We start from the raw sequence: 19,377 nt of genomic DNA, 5'->3' as shown, positions 1-19,377 counted from the left end.
ATAAAATTCTGTTACCTGCTTATTAATACCAGTAGGATCAGAAACACTTCATGAGCTCCGTGAAGTTTGCGACTCCTTCTAGCAGATGCCTGTTTCAAAATTGCAAGGTGAGCACTCAGCACATTCTGCTGCTTCTTGCTAATCATGTTTAACTCTCAAGAGAGGTACTGGGTACACTTAGTATCACTTTGTTTAAAAAAATTAAAGTTATAAAAAGCCACAAGGGAACTAAATAAACTCTGCTTAAAGGAGAGGTGACTTCCGCTTGAGCTATGGACAAAGGATATTTCCTGCAGAAACCCCTGTGCACTGGATGAAGATAGTTATGTAGAAGGGTTGATTTTGTAGGGCTACATCTACACTGCAGTATCCTGAAATAGCTATTCCATGTCTTTTGAGAGCACCCGTTTTTTCGGAATATAATGGGCTCACTATTTCAATGTCCCTGTAAACCTCATTGCACGAGGATTAAGGAAGATGCTGAAATAGTGATTTATTTTGAAGTAAGTGCTGTGTAGAAAGCAGCAAATTTCAAAATAAGCTATTTTGAAATTGACTCGAAATAAGCTACACAATTTGCATAGCTCAAATTGCATAACTTATTTCGAGCTATGGGTGCAGTGAAGATGCACCCTTGGTGTGCTCAGACCATTCAATTTCATAGAAAACAGCAAAGGATGAGTACCTCTCCTAAATCTTTAGTCTGGTGCTTAGGGCCTTCAGGGAACTCCTGGTTTAAGTCGCTCCTCTGCCTTATAAGAATAAAAGATTTGAACAGGGATGTACCACCTCACAAGTGATAAGTAGATGCTCTACTCCCTGCATAAGGAGCTTCAGGGGGTAGCTGAGTTAGTCTATTACAGAAAAAAAACAGCCAAGTTAGTCTATTACAGAAAAAGTGGTAGCACTTTATAGACGAACAAAACATGTAGATTAGTGATTAAAATGCAGCCGTGTTAATCTGGTCTAGCTGAAACAAAAGATGTTCTGTCATCCAGCCCCCTACCTCTATGCATAAGGTATCAGAAGAAAAGGTGCTAAACCTGAGTAGATAAAGATCAAAGTGAGTGGATAGATAAGGCAGGAAGGATACCATTCAGAAAGTAGTTAGCACCCTCTTTGATAAAGGTTCCACCACCCCAAATCTTGATTAAGTCCATAATTAATTGAATTGAATTTGCATATGTATTGTAATTCCAAGCTTTCCCTGTGGATTTGGCTTGAGGAACTGGCTTGTGACAAGACCGCCACCTACTCACATCTGTGAGATTATGGTTAGGTAAACAGAAATATTCTGCCACTGGCTTCTTAGTATTTTCTTTATGTATATCCGATTTGTGTCCATAGATTCTTTCACGTAGAGACTGTCCAGTTTGACCAAACAACACTGGCCACAAAATCACAGGGTCCTTTGACTGCTCTTTGAGTAATTTGATCTACGCCATCAAATGCCAACAGTTCCCCTCTACTATATATATTGGTCAAACTAGATAAGGGAATTAGATTGTTTGAATATCTGGGTGGGGGTAGTTGCCACAGCTAAGACAAAACACATACATGGTCTTCCTGAGCACCGGTCCAGAAATTGTCTCTACAAAGAGCACAGCTTTGAGAAAATCTGGAATGACTTGGGCATGAATTTAGGATGAAAACCATGAACAGTTGAGCATCACTATATGAGTGAATGGTAGGTCCACTGATAGGGAGGACAAAGGGGACAACTGCTCTGGGGCCTGGTGATTCTAAAGGACCCAGGATTCCTGGCCGTTGCTGCGACTACTGCAGCAGTGGTGACACCAGATTCCCATGCCCTTTAAATTAACTATGTAGCACCAAATGGTGCACTGTGGGCGCTCCCACCTCTTCTACTCCAAAGCATCTTTTAAGTCTAAGGCTCCTCAAGCAAGCAGGGGGTGAAAGACAATCAGTTGACTACATAGACCTCCATGCCATCTGTTACATGGCTAATGTTTTCTAAGAAGGGATGCCTACACATAATGAACCCAGCCCTTATTGCTGCCACCAACACACACCAGAAGCACTACTGTCGCAAGGCACCCCATAGGGCACCTAGTGTGACTGTAGATACCACCTTCCGGGCGAAGTGGTGGTCCGGGCCCACCCTCTCTCCGGACCCTGGCCCAGGGCCCTGACGCCAAGCGCGAGGCTCTCAGCGGTAGCAGGCGGGGAGATTCCCCCAAACGCGCCTGCTATCTGGTTTCACGGCCCGCCTTGGACCTTGGTCACTCCTCCCTCAGTCATAGTCGGGAGCGTGCTCTCCCCTCTTCTCCTCCCGCTTGCCGCCCGACCACTACCCTCGGGCTAACTCGCCTGTGGCTTTTAAACCCGGCCCTTCCGGGTTGCCCTCCCCTCTGACGCACCCGGGTGCGCCCGTGATGTCAGCGGCTGGCTTGGGCGCGCTCATGACGCAGGCACCCTGTTCTGGAGCCTGCTGATGCCGCATTACCCCGCTGTCCTGTTGCGCGCCTGGAGCAGTTTGGGTCCCGATGCCGTTTTCTACCCCCCCCCCCCTTTGTCTTGCGCTAGTGGGGGGTGACAGGATTGCTCCACCCCGTCACAACTACACATGTATTAATTTTAGACAGATGTTTACCTTAAGAAGTTCCCTAGGACAGAAATGTCCAGGGAAAGCTCTTTCAGCAACACTCAAGAACTGTGAGGAGAAACAAGAGTTCTCTAAGGTCATTGTGACCTCAGCATATATTCATGTGATCTGCTATTGGGGATGGCATTTCTGCATATTATGCTAGATTGGACTAGTGTGGGGTAAACCCAGTTTTCCTCCTTGATGCAATATTTTTGGTGGGAGGGACATTAATGTTTTTCTTTGAGGAATGATTTGGTCCCAAGAATTTTAGATTCTAGTGTAACAGAGTTTCTTATCTAGACTACACTAGAGTGTTGAAAGAGGATATTCAAATTCTGCAGGAATTTGCATGTCTTCTTCTGATCTCACTTTCGAAAGTGGAGTTTTTGAAAGTGGAAGTAATTAAGACACGGCTTTTTCAGTCACCCCCCCTTTGTCAAAAAGCTGCGTCAACCTCTTTTTTTGAGGAGAGTGGCTTTTTGACAAAGGGGTGAGGGGGCACACTGAAAAAGCCGTGTCTTGATTACTTTCACTTTCAAAAGCTCTGCTTTCAAAAGTAAGATCAGAAGAAGATATGAAGATAAGCCCTAGACTGTGCCTCACAGTATACTATCTAGTTGTAATCTTCAGAAGAGCAGAGTTCCTCTTGTGGTATGACACAATAGGTAAGGAATTGATCTGGTTCTTTCTATATGTTGTTACAGGTCCATTCACATCCCAAAATCTATTCTAAGATGATGATTCAACATTACAGTAATAAATCATTTGCCAAAATAATCCCTGAGCAATTTATTGACATCTGTAGAATTATCCTGAATTTAATTTTCTTCTACAATAAACAGTTTGAAAGGATAAGGTCCAGAACCTTTTTCCTCATAGGATAATCATAATTAGAACTGAAGAGGTTATTGAGAAAAGGACCTACTGATGTAACAAAATAGTACAGGATTGTTACTTACACTCTACTATTTTTCCTGTGGTTATTTTTCCCATTGTAGTTATAAAGTGACAACCTATGTGACTTCCTGTACTTTACTTTGAAGATTATTTTACACACTGAAGATTTCAAGCAGAATGTTTCCCTTAGTTTTTCCACCTTAGATTTCTTTTTTCTTTATTCTGTATATTGATCATAGCTACACTCCGTTCATCAATCTAAAAAAGTACATTCCTTTCTCTTTATTTGTCATTTAGCCAAAAAGTACATGCTGAGGTCTTCAAATCTTTCCTCATCAATCAGTCCCATGAGGCTCTGTGCTGAACATCCCCAGGACAGAAATAGCAAAGGAAAAGGCACATAACAGATCTTACATTTGTTGTATAAGTAAAAATGAAGAAAATATGTACATAAAAAGAAAGTGATGGGTCAATGGGATGGAAAGAGAATACACATAGTACCGAGATGATGTCACCTGGTTTGTCCTCTGTTTTTTTGTTTCATATTTGTATGTTGTTTAGACCCACTTTGGAAGTATCAGTATCATTCTACCCCTCTATTACCACCACATACAAACACACTTACCCCTTCACTTCGCAAGTCAACTTTTGCTTGACAATTAAAAAGTGCAACAAAAACTGTATTTCTCAGCCTTCAAGTAAAACTTCCAATATGCTGCATCTGTTAGAGTATTTCATAATGAAAAAGGTGAATTTACTGCTTGCTTGAGAGCCCGGGGACTTGGTGTCCTGTATTTATTGACAAAACAGATGCAGGCATTTATCAACTGCCTTGACAATTTTGCTCTCTTCAGACATGAACAAACCACTTCTCTGAATTAAAGGGTAGTATTGCTTCCATGTTGTTTCAGTCTTTGGCATTCCATCCTTCATTGTGATAATGGCTGTGGGTTATGTAAACACATGACCATGGAAATTAGACTGCAGCCAGGTAAAGTTCTTTAAAGAATTACCTTTCTTGTAAAATGGGATTTGGTTGTGTGTTTAGGGAAGGATGGTGTAGGGTTCTATTTTCCTTTTGGTTGTATGGGTAAAACTACTAATGATAACACTCTGAGGGTATGTCTACACTACCACCCTAGTTCGAACTAGGGTGGTTAATGTAGGCAACCGAAGTTGCAAATGAAGCCCGGGATTTGAATTTCCCGGGCTTCATTTGCATCTTGCCAGGTGCCGCCATTTTTAAATGTCCGTTAGTTCGGACTCCGTGCCTGCGGCTACATGCGGCACGGACTAGGTAGTTTGGATTAGGCTTCCTATTCCGAACTACCGTTGCTCCTCGTGGAACGAGGTGTACTGGTAATTCAGAATAGGAAGCCTAATCCGAACTACCTAGTCCGTGCCGCGTGTAGCCGCAGGCATGGAGTCCAAACTAGCGGACATTTAAAAATGGTAATGCCTGGCAAGATGCAAATGAAGCGCGGGAAATTCAAGTCCCGGGCTTCATTTGCAACTTCGGTTGCCTACATTAACCACCCTAGTTCGAACTAGGGTGGTAGTGTAGACATACCCTTACATATTACCTAAATGCCATTTTTTTCAGGAAAAAATGTTTAAAGAAAACTTTCCTATGATGCCATTGAATGCAATATACCTGTGTTTTCCAACCAGTGTGCCATCAGGCCTGAACAGCTGTGATACAGAATTTTTGTAAAACTACATGTGACAACAAAGCAATATTCCCTTTAATTTTAATTAGTATTGAAGCCAGATCACATTCTGTACTTTTGCTCTCAGGAGAGAGGCCCCTTACAAATGTTATTTATGTATCACATCACATCACATTCCATTCCATAAAGTGAGGTAAAAATGGATAAAGTTAAACAAAGATCATGTGTCCTGATGAATGCAATTTGCTGTAATTATGATTATGGTGATGATGATGATGATGATGCACAAAAAAAATTGAATTCAAGTGTAAATTTTATATTTACTTTTGACTTGAGGTAAAAGCTGGAATGAACCAGAACTGGAACACCATTATAATTAATTATATTGCATTTAAAAACAGCAGAGAATGTGACACACATTTGGGAAGACTATTTTGGGAGTGAGAAGAAATGATTAATTATTAATTACTTTCTTTCCCAAACTATTATTTTCAAGTGTGTGTCACTTCCTCTACTGAGAATGCTTTTGTCCAGAGCACTTACATTTAGCATTAATGTTAGTTGAGTGTTGCAAATGTTAACTCTGGCATAAAAGAAAGATTTCATTTTAATGTTAGCTACTAAGGTGATTTTGATTTTAACCCTAGTAAAACCTAGCTGGATTGGTTCATGAATATTCATGAGACAAAATTAAGAATGGCCTATAATAGACACAACATTTTATTATGCTCATATCAACTTAATATTATGGAATTCACAGTGTGGTTAGTGCATTTTTTAAAACCTAGAAATCTCAAAAGTCACAGAATTGGATTTCAAATATATGATCCCAAAACGGAGAAATAATTGAAGAAAAAAGACTTTGGTGCTTCCATATCTACTTGCAGTGAGAAAGCTGAACATGAAACTAAGAAAGTGAATGTGATGAACTGACAATTTTGTGAGAATTATATGCAATATCCCCTTTATTGTAAAATCCTACTTTAGCTCAACACCGCAAACTGTTTCTCACCCCCAGTGTCATTGTATTTCCCGCTGTAAGTATTTTCCCATCTACCAGAGTGATGTGATGTGGTTATAACTTTGTCAAACTTTAATGACTGAGACTGAAAATTTCCATTCAGGGTATCTACATCAGGCTGCATTTTTAAGGAAAGCCTAAGTGAAAAACAAGTCAACTATTAAAGAGTGATGTTAGATAGATAGATAGATAGATAGATAGATAGATAGATAGATAGATAGATAGATAGATCTCCAGCTCTGTATGTATGTATGTGCGTATACATACATAACATACACATACTAAGCTGATTTTATATTTAAAAGATGGGAATAGTTGACTGGATAATGGAGATGGAAACTTCCCTGTACTACTCTGACTTGTGGCTGGTTAGTTAGCCTTTGTCTTAGTCACTTGGCTTCCCAGACTAATTGCTTCCATTTTGTGGGTGTTTTCCCCACCCCTACCAAGTGACCTATAATCTAATCTTTTTGCTTTCGAAGGCGGCTTCTATCAGCACTCCCTCACTCCACTGGTTTAGTCCCAGCTATGTACAGAACCCAGAACATTTCTCTACCCACTTATGCCCTTCCCAGCAACCAAGTTAGTACTGTGTCAGTCATGTTTACCATCTGTAACCGCATGTATTCAATATACCTTTAGCAGGATGCAAATACCTGGGCTACATCTACATTGCTCATTCTTGCTCAAGTAGATATGCAAATGAGGCACAGTGATAAATATCGGCATGTCTTATTTGCATACCTAATGAGCCACCATTTTTGCGCAAGGGGCTTTTGCTCAAGAATTGTTCTTTTGCTTATTTTCAGGAGTGCAGACTGCTCATTAGGTATGCAAATGAGGTGCGGCAATATTCATTGCCACGCCTCATTTGCATATCTTCTTGCACAAGATTGCACAATGTGGAAGTAGCCCAGATGCATCTTATGATATTATTTGGTTCATAATGTCATATGAAATATCTGTATACTTTTTCACTGTTTTCTTTCTTATTTCTAGTGTCTCTGCACACCTGGATGGACAGGGGAATTCTGTCAATTTGTCAAAAATGCATGTTTAATTTACCCTGACAATTGCTACAATGGAGCTACCTGTATTGATGTGACCCACTCTAAAGAGCAACCACATTTTCAATGCCTGTGTCTTCGAGGCTTCACAGGTAAGGAGGGACTTAAAGTGCATGTAAAGATTGTCAATATAACACTGAGCAGAAGTAATACTTTTAATTTTGTTTCTTTATAATCAGAACATAAGAATTTCGTATTTCACATCTTTAAAGTCAATGAAACTAAAAGCAATAATTTTATGCCGTTTTGATAACTGAACATGAAGAATAAAGATATTCATGAGAGTGTATAAACTGGCTCTCACTCAAAAGAAATTATGATATTGATTGTATTTTCATCATCTCTTTGATCCCTTAAATACCCATATCTGTTGTTATGTGATGAAACTTCCATGGACTGTAATAGATGCAAAATCTGTGTGTTAGCAATATCATTTACTGAAAAATTAAGATAAGTTTAGCCCAATTTCCCTTTTATTCACGTTAGAATACTCTAATGTCCTTTTTAACCTCTTACCCTTAATTCTATCAAAGTAGAATCACAGGATTTTGGGCCTGAATCCTAGTGCACTGATTGCCTTTCATTCTGCATGTCTGACTGATTTTCGGTAGCCTATGAGTCTTCCTGTTGGTAATCAGTGACAAATACTAGACTGATAAACTTCCTTCATAAAATAAGACATCGTTCTGGGTATTGTGCATGAGATTTAAATCCAGCTAGCAGTTTAATGCTAAAGAAGATCATTTAAATTGACACAATTTAAATTAGATAGTATAACAGGATTCTGACAGTGCAAATTGGAGCTGGGGTATCACTGTGACACCTTAGCCTGGACTGTCTCATAACATTTCGCTAGACCATGTATACATTGGGAAACTATTCTGAAATTACTATAATCAACTTAAGAACTCCCAATTTCATAAGTTTACTCCCAATTTCATAAGTTTGAACTAGTGTGTCTTCACTATGAGGAAGCATTGAAATTAGTCCAAGGCTGGGTCCATTAATGCAGATGTGCTACCTCAGACTTAGGGTATGTCTACACTGCATTCCTCTTTTGAGAGAGGAATGAAAATGCAGACAAATAAAACTGCAAATGAAGCATGATTTGAATGTCCCGCGCTTCATTTGCATAATCGCGGCTAGCCGCTATTTCAAAATACTCTATTTTGAGATTAAAAATGCTGTTTAGATGCATTCATTTTTGCTTTTTTTTCCTCTTCTTTTAAGAAGCCTTTATGACATGCTTTATGTAATGCTTGGAGTGGCTTATCTAGAGATAATAGAAGACTGGTTTTAAGCACATATGTGGAAACATAGAGGGAGGATGAGCCTAACTTGGAAACTCTTGGGAGTTTCCAACTCTGATACGCACTTCTTGTGCAACTTGGACAAATTGCCTAGCCTATCTGTGCCTCAGTTCCCCATCTGTAAAGTGGGAATAATTGCATTTCCCTATCTCACAGAGAAAGCTTTTGGTATACCACGGGTTCTGACCATCCCTCCATTTCCCAATAAGCTCTCTGTGTACTGCTTTACTATTCTCAGTGTATTTCAGGAACTCAGTGCAACCTCCATGATCATCTCTCTCATACCAAGTATTCTGTGTGTCTCTTCTCTTTCCCATACCAGAAGCTGCCTCTTCCGTGCATTCCAGGCCCTCACCTTTTCCCCTTCATCCATGTCAGGAATTCCAACCATTTTTTTTCTTTTCTGTCTGGGAGATAAGTCACTCAGGCTCTGTCTAGACTGCAGTCTTCTATTGGAAGAAGCTTTTCCGGAAAAGATCTTCCGGAAAAACTTCTTCTGAAAGAGAGCATCCACACTGCCAAAGTGCATTGAAAAAACTATCTGCTTTTTCGGAAGATAGCGCCCATATTGATTGATGCTATCTTGCATATAAGGCCACCTGGAACCTGTTCAGCCAGGGCTTTAGGTCACCAGTTGCTTTCCGAGTGCTGGTGCCAAAGCCTGGCAGAGACAAACACTTCAAGGGACCACTCCGGACAGCCGTTTCTCTGCTTCTGCTGCATGCTTGCCTATCTCAGATTTGCCCAACTTCTTTGGATGCCACAGCTTTTTTGTTTGTGCCATGGAGCCAGAGCTGCCCCTGGGCATGTGTTGGCCCCACACGGCTCTACTGCAGTTTCTGCAGCAGTTTGTGCGGGCTGCCTTCCTGGCCCTGCACGAGCTTGACTCCAAGCTCATTCCAGAGACACTCTCCCAGTGTATAGGAGCAAGACCCATGCAACTTCACCCCGCAGTGGAGAGGTGTTTTTGGAGGTGGGATAACAGTTCTGACTGGTGTGACCGGCTGGTCATGGAGCAGTGGGATGACCAGCAGTGGCTCCAAAACTTCAGTATGCGGAAAGTCACCTTTTTGGAGCAGTGAGCCTGGCTCGCCCCTGTTCTCATCACAGGACGGGTCCAGGACAGGACACCCACCTGTGGCCCGCCATCCCCCTGAGGAAGCGGGTCGCAATCACCATGTAGAAGCTCATCATCCCAGGCAGCTATCAGTTCAGCATGGGGAAGTCCACTGTCAGGGCCCTCCTCATGGAGGTAAGGCACTCTTGTGATGCAGTCCCTGCAGGGGAGGGAGAGAGTCCTGGAAAAGGGGACCCATCAGGAAAAGGGAGGGTGGGGGGCAGGGGAGTCCTGTGAGTCGGGGGGAAGCCCCCATCCCACCTTCACACAGTCCTGGTGCTGGGGGGTGGCCTCATAGGGGGTGGCTCCACGGGTTCTGAGAGGGGGAAGAGAGGGGAGGGGGGGGGTCCTCCCAAGAGCTCAGGCATTCCCTCCCATTCTCTGTTTTATATGTTTTTTTGGTCTCTTTCTGCAGGTAGTGAGGGCCATCAACTCCTTTCTGCTGTGCAGGATCATCTGCCTGGGAGACCTAGACCCAATTATGATAGGATTTGCTGCCATAGGGTTCCCAAACTGCACCGGAGCCATAGATGGGACCCAAATCCCAATCTGAGCTCCAGAACACCAAGCAAACCAGTATATTAATAGGAAGGGCTACTTTTCAGTGGTGCTGCAGGCCCCGGTCGACCACTGTGGACAGTTTACAGACATTTTTATTGGGTGGTTGGGCAGGGAACACAATGCCTGCATGTTTCATAACTCCAGCCTCGATGGCAAGCTGGAGGTGGGCTCATTCTTCCCTGCCATGACTTTGTGGTTGGGGATGTGCAGATGCCACTGTGAGTTATGGGGGATACCCCCTGATGCTGTGGTTAATGAATCCCTACACCGGCCACCTGGACCCTAGGAGGTACCAATTTAACTTCCACCTCAGCTGGATTAGGAGCCAGGTAGAGTGCGCCTTCAAATGCCTCAAGGCATGGTTCAGGTGCCTCCTGACCCACCTCAACGTGGAGAGGAAGGAGAAGGTCTTCCTCCCAGGGTGGGGGCAGAGGCCAGTCATGAGGAGATACCCTTTGAGCAGCCACAGAGCTGCCATCCACCAGGCACATCAGACTGGGGTGCACATATGGGAGGCCCTGAAGGAGAATTTCTCTGAAGGACCCCAGTAATTCTCCCCAGGGCCTCCCCACTAGGGGCCTCTCCTTGCTCCACTATACCTTTCCCACCACAATCTCTCCCTCCTTCTCCTCCTCCTCCCTGACCTCTGAATAAACACACCTGTTTGGATTTCACCACAATGAACTTTGTATTTATTTTTCAAAAAATATAACTGGAGAAGGGGACTCATAAGTTGGAGGGGGAGCTCCTAAACTAGAAGGGGAAGGAAGCACAGGGCTGGGGGTGGCTTGGAGGGCAACTGGATGTGCTGCCTCGGGTGTGAGGACCTTGTCGAATGTGGTGTTTGGTGGCTTTGGGGACCAAGGGGCTTGGGTGGGGGAGGCTAGAGTGGGGACAGGGATGGCAGGGGGGCAGCAGGAGGGGACACGGGCATTGCTTGAAGAGGGAGCATGGACATTTTTGGGGGCAGGTCACAGGCATAGCAGTGGGAGGGAGCAGATGCATCAATTGGGGGGCAGGGATAGAGAGAATGGGCATAGCAGGCAGGGCAGGAGGGTGCTGGGTGTGCCATCATTTCCTGCATGATGGCACACATGTTATTACCCTGTCACACAAGCTGGTCCCACATGCGGGTTCACCAGTCTGCATCCTCCTGGACCATCTGCGCCAGGGTCTGCTGCATGTCATGCAGGATGCCCACATACTGCCTCATCAGCTCTTCCTGCACTCTGGAGCACTTTTGGGTACCCCCTGGATCAGGCAGCTGGCACGGGTGGCGTGTCTCGCCCCTCAGTCCCAGCTGGTCTGGCAGTGGAGACTACAAAGAGGGAGAGGCAATCAGTCATCCATGCAGACATTGTCTGTGAGGTTGTGCCCTCTTCTGTGAGCAACGAACAAACAGCCCTTGGGCTAGAGGATGGGGAATGTCCCAGGAGTAAGGCCATGTGTGGTCTGCACAGTAGGCCCTGCCTCCCAGGGGCCCCGAGGTGCCCAGGGAACCATGCTGCTTGCTCCTCCCCCCATGAACAAGCAGGCAAGGGAAGTGCCCGGCCTCTGTGAGATTCCATGGGCAGCAGAGGAGCTGGGAGTTGCCTGGCCCTCCCAAGGGCCCACATACACACCTGCACCTTGCAGCACTGTCTGCAGGAGAAGATGGTGCCTTACATGTATAGGCATGCCCATGTGCTGTATGTGGCACTCCTGGTGTGTATGGGGCTGTGCCTGTGCCCTTGTGGTTAGCATGCTTCCAGCCATGACAGGTGGTGGGAGGGCATTCCCCACCACCACCCCCAGGGGCCAGACATGTGTGTGGCCTCCCCTGAGCCTGGGTACAGGAGCGTGGGCGGGCTCAGGGGCTGCCTGCTGAGTCCACGTGGTGCACAATGATGCTGCACGTGGTTCCACATGCACAAACAGGCCGACCGAAACTTGCACCCCACTCCCTTTGTTCCCGTCTCTCCCACCCTGTGTGTGTGACAAACCGAGAACACTCACCTGAAGATCCCTCCCCAGAATGACGATGCCTGGGAGATGTCCTGGATCACAGCTACCGGCTCCAAGGACAGCATGACGGTGGCCGTGTCATCGTCCTCCTCCTGCTGTCCCTTGTCCTCCTCCTCTACCATGACCTCCGACGGTCATGTCGAGGCCAGAGTCCACAACGATGGGAAGGAAAAAGGCTTCCCCACACCCTGCAGGATCTGGTGGCACTCTGCGTAGTAGGAGCAGGTGTGGGGTTCTGCCCCGGAGTTTGAGCTGCGCTCTCTGGCCCTCAGGTATCCCTGGCAGAGTTCATTCACCTTACTCTGGACCTGTTCTAAGGTCTGGGGTGGGTATCCATTCTCCACCAGGGACTTGGCCATCTGGCCATAAATGTCTGCATTCCAGTGCTTGGAGCGAAGATCCTGTAGTGCCCCATAGCTCAAGGAGGGACAGAATCTCCACTCCAGACCATGAGGGTGCCCACTGCTTGGTCCCTCTTGGTGGGTCCTGGGAGCCCTGATGCTGCTCTCTGTGAGGGCCAGGAGGGTCTCAGAGGGCTTGTGGCTGTGCCATGAGTGAGCAGGCCTGTGGCAGGGAGAGCTGCATGGTCAGGATGCTGCTCCAAGGTCGGCTTCCTGCCACAAGATTTGTCCAGGGTTTTTGAAGCTTTAAGAGGGGCCCGGAGACAAGAACTATAGAGGTGTGATTATTTTGGACAGAGTGGCCACGAGGGTAACTGTGTTATTTCCTGGATGCCTCTTCTTTCAAAACAAAACCCTCTTCCCCATCCACACACACCTTTTTCCGAAAGAGCTCTTTCGAAATAGATGTTCTTCCTTGTAGAAGGAGGATTAGCAACTTCGAATGCCTACATTAGCCTCCCTAGTTTGAACTAGGGGGCTAGTGTAGACATACCCTCAGATACTAAGGTAACAATTCTATAAGATATATGATAAGTGGAAGCGGTCCATAATTACCGCACACTTGAAACAAAGTTTATTCTGTTACAAAAAAGTTTAAAATTACCATTTTTGCCATGCGGACATATTATTTTAGCCTCTTCTGGTGCAAGAATGTGCACAATTCACTTATTGTTCCATAAGAAACCACTGAACCCCAAGGAACATTTGTCTTGTTATATGCAGATGTTTGGGATACTTAGATAATTCATTTAATCAGAACATATCCTTTGCCATGATTTCTCTCTGTCCTGTGCTATCCAGTTTTGTGGCTATGTTGGTTGGCTACAGTACCCATGCGTGGCTGAAGTAGAATTACAGGCTCTTTTACTGCTGCAGTAACCTCTAAGCAGACTTTCTGTTTCCAAATGTCCTGTGTCCTGAGTTATGCCTGCAGAGGAGGAAGGACATACCAGCATAAACCAAGGATGAATCTAACCCCTTGAGTTCCATAAAATACTTTAAATATTCTTCATAAAACCTTCCCTGGCAAATCACTTCCAGTTACTTGGCTATCAGCACAGTCCTATGAATAGAAAACTGTCTGAGTTGGACCATTAACCTAGAGCAATGATAAATAGCAATGCATCAAGTTGGGGGCACATGTCCAGTGGGGTGCCACAGGGATCGATGCTAGTTCCAATGTTGTTTAACATCTTCATTAATGATCTGGAAGCAGGATTAAACAACACATTAATCACATTCAGAGATTATACCAGACTGGGAGATGTTTCAAGTACTATTGAGGACAGAGATACAATACAAGAGGTCTAGAGAGGCTAAATTAATTAACAGGAATTTTTATTAAAAAAGTCATCTTGGAAAGAAAGACAGCAAGCTAATATAAGCATGCAAAAAATAGAACAGAACAATTGAGTAGGGGGGAGATTCTCAGAAAACACACATGTTATAGCCAGAGCTGAGAGTAGAGAGCAAGATTTGAAGGATGTGCAAGATATAGGTACTATTTTGAACTATAATGGGTTTCAATAAAGAACTAGCAAAATTAATGGAGGCTACATCCATCAATGGCTATTAGGCAGGTGGGCAAGAATAATGTCCCTAGCCTCAGTTTGTCATAATCTGGGAATGGGTTCCAGGGGATGGATCATTTAATGATTACCTATTCTATTCGTTCTCTATAGGGCACCTGGTATTAGCCACTGTGAGAAGACACGATACTCAGCTAGATGGAGCTTTGATCTGACCCACTATGTCTGTTCTTATGTTCCTATGTTAGCAAGATATGACTTTGCAGTGCAATTCTGAGAGTGATTTGGTTCTGGATATACACAGGCATTATGGCACTGCTGAAATCAAATTTAATACTTAGGATATGTTCACTAGTCTAAGACCTTAAGGCCACGTTTAGTCTATGCAGAAGATCAACACTGCCATGGTCAAACTTTTGAGGTTTGATTTTCTGGGTCGAGTGAAGACTCACTAAATTGAACTCAGAAGGTACCCCCATTGATGCTGGTACTCCTGCTCTTTATGCAGAGTAAGGGAAGCTGATGGGAATGTTTGCTCATGTTGGCCTCCTGCTGTGTGGATGGCATAGAAACTCAATTTAAGATACATCAACATAATTAACATAGCTGGAGTTTCATATTTTAATTTGACCTTCTGCTATAGGGTAGGTCAGGCAGGTTTGAGAAGAAATAGTTCACAAAAATGAAGCAAAAAACAGGACTATGTAGCACTTTAAAGACTAACAAGATGGTTTATTAGGTGGTCCAGACCTACACCTAATAAACCATCTTGTTAGTCTTTAAAGTGCTACATAGTCCTGTTTTTTGTTTCAGCTACACCAACTAACACGGCTACATTTCTATCACTATTCACAAAAATGGAGACTTTTCAAACATGACCAACAAAATAAACTGACTCATTAAAAAAAAAAAAAAAAAAAAACAGAACCAGAAACCTTAAAAGAATGAACTCGGCCAGAACCACAACTGGTGTAAATTAATGTAGCCCTGTTAACTGGAGTGAAGATAGAGTGCATCGCACCTGTGACAGGTATGGCCAATTATGTAGTGTTTTAGTGATAAACTATGGAAGTCATGCTAACCATCTACAAGGATTTAGTAGGTTTAACCATCAAAGAAGAAAATAAATTGTTCAGGAAATTCCAAATATAACTATTGGGATATTGGGTTGGATGAATTAGCAAAATTATGATGAAGAGAGGAACCCCACTGAGAATACATTCTCTCTTCACTTAGTGCTGCAGTCCAAAGTCCTTTTACAATCATTGGCAGGGCTCGCTGAACTGCCCCACTCTCCAGCTGCGCTCTCCGGCGATCTGTGCATGCGCAGATCACCCGAACCCGGCTCTTCCAGGTTGCAATCTACTCGCCACAGGCGAGTAGGTTACACTATTTGTCGAGTCCTGATTATTGGAACGGATCCTGTAATCTTTGATTATAGTGATATTTTTGTCTTTAGACAAGTAAAGAATTGTAGGACTTAGAACTTTTCTTAAGGAAGAACACCAAAATAGAAAGACTGGCATTTGTAAGGAAAATAGTATGAACTATAGATGATACCAAACTATGTCTTATATATCTGTGACGGTGTTATGATTTTTATATGTAGGTGTAATTTTGCATTATATTAGCTTATGTAAACATAAACCTGTAAATCCATAGTCATTTGTGTGATATAAATATTGAAGCAAACTGCAGTGTCTTTAAGGATGTTGTGCCATGTATATTTATACATCACTGATGAAGTTTTTCTTTTAAATTTATTCATAAAGTCGAAATATATTCACTATGCAGTGCTTCAAATAGAGATCTGAAATGTGAACATATTCATAAATATCCAAACTCAGTTGGAACCCTTTGCTCCATTTTAAATACAGACAGAATTTGAATAGTGGTATCATGTTTCACTTTGAAATATAGGGTGGGCGTTTTTAGAGTGTTTGGTTTTTCATGTTATTGCTGAATGCTGAAGAAAAGAGGTGTTTTTTCCTTAAGCATAAAACATTCAGTAGGCTTAATTTTTCTAGTGGAAATCAAGACCCAAGAAAAAATAGTGACTTAACCTACTGTATGTCACAGACTGTCTGGAGTTCCCACAAGTAAAACACTGAATTGTAAACCATCTCACTGTGTTTAGTGTTCAAGATTCTATCTGTTTTATTTCTAAAATGCTATATTCTTCCAGGCTGGTATAACATTTCCTATATTTTGTACAGTTCGTGTCTATCTGCTTGTCTAGATAAGTACTCTGAAATAGTCTGCTGGAAAGGAACTGGTGTAGTTCCATGGTATACGATAAAAACATGAACTTGAAGAGTTCATTTTCCCAGGGGAGCACTACTCCAGAGAAATTCAGTCTACCCCAGATCTGAGTAGATAAAAAGCAACAGTGACTCGGGGAAGAGGATTTGCTTCAGAATGTGAAGGGTAGAGAAAAGTGAAATCTTCCTAGGTATATTATGTTCTGGATACATTCCTTTCTGGCACTTCACAAATAGTCAAAATGGAATGTGCTTTGTGATGGGTTTGGCCATAGAGATCTCCTTGAGACTGTCATTTGGGGCATATCTACACAGCAGGGCTAAAGCCAAAATAAGCTACGCAACTTGAACTACATCAATTGAGTAGCTAAAGTCCAAATATCTTATTTCGGCTTTTGGCACTGTTTACACAGCAGGAAGTCAGAGAAAGAGCTCTCTTCCTCTGACTTCCCTCACTCCTCATCAAATGAGGGTTACAGGAGTCAGAGTAAGAAGTCCTCCAGCTCCACATTATTCTGACATTATGTTGAAATAACTGTTTGTAGTGTATGTTATTTCAGAATAACATTAGTTATTCTGAAATAATATGGCTGTGTAGATGTGCCCTTGAATATACCACTGAGACTGCTCTAAGACACCCCATCAACCTATCCTGATGAGCCAGAACCTCTCCCCCAGCAATGACATAGAGTTGGGGTCAGAGACCACAGCAGAATAACCGACACTGAGATCAGCTCAGTTCTCAGGTCTGGGTAGGCTCAGTCTAAAGGTACTTGTCACGGCAACTAGGTGCAAAGACTAAATGGAACCAGTAACCCCAATAAACCTGCCTTACTCTGTATACAGTTTCTATATAGAAAGCTCATAACTTGTTTGCCCCCTTTATCAATGAAAGAGAGATATTCATAGCTGTTTGCCAATCCCTGGTAACAATTATTTACACTGGGTTTATTGATAAACAAAAGTGATTTTAAAGTACAAAAAGTAGGGTTCAAGTGGTTGCAGAAAAATCATAGATGAAAATATAATGTAAGATATAAGCTCAGGCCTGGCTAAAGAGCTTGCAAGGCCCAAGGCAGCCTGCTGTAGATAGCAGCGCTGTGTGCCCGGCACCTCACAGCCAGGGAAGCAAGCAAGTGAATGGGTAGACGGGTGCCAGGCAGCACGGGGCCCTGATGGCACAGGCCCCAAGGCAACCTCCTTGTTCGGATTACCCTAAGGACTGGCTTGTATAAGTCATTAAGCAAAATAAAACAAAACATGCCACTCTAAGCTTAATATATTAGGAAAACTTGTTAGAAATCATAATTTTCTCACCCTAGTTCTTATTTCAGGCAAATGTCTTCCCAGGTCAGAGATGTCTTTTCTGACCTAGGTCCAGTAGTTCTCCTTTATCCCTTCAGTCCAGATATTTTGTCTTCAGGTGTTTTAAAATATCCTCATGGATTGAGGAAGGCAGTCCATAAAGCCACCTGAACACAATCATTGTTTATTTCCCTTGCCTTACGTACAATTTCCCTGGGGCAGAAAGCCTTTGATCAATGCTCTAAAACTTCTGTAGACAGGTACAAAATTCAAGATGGATTATAGCATCAGGTGACACAGACTCATGTCTTTGTAGCATGCCTACAGGAAGATAGTTCTCTTGCTAATGGGCTATTAACTCTGTGTATGGCTTCTTCATTGTTGTTCCTGATGGGCTGGAAATAGGTTTCTGACCAGTGCATATCTATCATCTTACACAGTGAATCAATATACATGTTTGCTATTAGTGGCTGCAGTCTAGCAAAGACTTATACAGGTGCTTAACTTTATACAAAATAAGGAGTCCCATTGACAAAAAAATTCAAAAAATGGATCTTAAGTTGGGCTCTTAAATCCATATATAGGCATGTATAGGTGGAATTTTAAAAAACACCTTATAGACCCTATTGCAATCAATATACATATTAGTGTCATGCACAACAAACAAACCTGTCTGGAAACAGATCTGAGTTTTTAGTTACTCAGAGTTTGGGATCTCTTGGATCTGGAGATTTGGTTGATGCTCAAGTCTAATATTAAATAGCAATAATAATAATGACTAAAAAAATTAAGACAATAAACTAATCTGATAATAAATCAAGCCTTGGTATCAGGGAATCTCCTGAGTATTGAAAGATTTCTTTTTCTCCTGAAAAAAAAAAAACCCACCCTGAAGTGGAACTTTAAATTCAGCTGGCAAGTTTGCATGGGATGCAATTAATTTTTACCAGCAGTAAGATTATTTTAATTAAAGGATTTTTCTACTTGCTAAATGAAGTGTCTAACACGCCCAATCAATTCCTGCCAATATGATTGCTCTACACAAAAGGAAAGATAGTATTTAATTAGAGAAAGCTTCTTCAAGGACAATTGGTCTACTGTGCATAACTTGAGAAAGAGCTGACATGGACTGTTTCTTCTGAGTGTCATAATCTGTGTTAGTTCTGTGTATTATTATGTATAAATTGTACCCAACTGTCACTGTAGAGAATAACTTGTACAGCAAAAGAAAGCATAAATTGTAGGATGAAATCAAAAGTAGAAAAGACATAGTTTAGAATATGTTTAAGCTATTAACTAAAGAACATCTGTGTCTAATTTTATCCTTTTTTTATCCTTTCTCTTTAACCACATGATTGGTAGTACAACACAGAGATACTTTTTTGAGTTAATTAGCCAAAATGTAGTTTATGTATAAGCAAATATCAATCCAATTTCAATTAAGAAAATACTGTTAAGTGTTGGTACTGATGAGCTGTCAAAGCTAATTCATTATACAATTAAAATAAAGTGCATGACCAATAGTTAATGAAGGCAGTTGTGTACAGTGACTGAAGGCCGGGCAACAGACAATACAAACCTTAAAACATATTTGCATAATTTCAAGCAAGCGAGTCAAATTTAAAA

The 19,377-nt window shown here is 42.6% G+C and overlaps 1 protein-coding gene across 1 annotated transcript in view; it reads left to right on the top strand.

The window, feature by feature from the left end:
- LOC102461967 (protein eyes shut homolog) overlaps positions 1-19,377 on the top strand; it is a 190,456-nt gene that overhangs the window by 109,094 nt on the left and 61,985 nt on the right. Inside the window, exon 6 of the mRNA XM_014577321.3 lies at positions 7,196-7,355. Within this exon, the coding sequence (XP_014432807.3) occupies positions 7,196-7,355 (160 nt within the window). The remainder of the gene's footprint in view (positions 1-7,195; positions 7,356-19,377) is intronic.

This window comes from Pelodiscus sinensis, chromosome 3 (assembly GCF_049634645.1).
Source record: "Pelodiscus sinensis isolate JC-2024 chromosome 3, ASM4963464v1, whole genome shotgun sequence".
Taxonomy (NCBI): domain Eukaryota; kingdom Metazoa; phylum Chordata; order Testudines; family Trionychidae; genus Pelodiscus; species Pelodiscus sinensis.
This window is presented reverse-complemented; position numbering and strand designations above follow the sequence as displayed.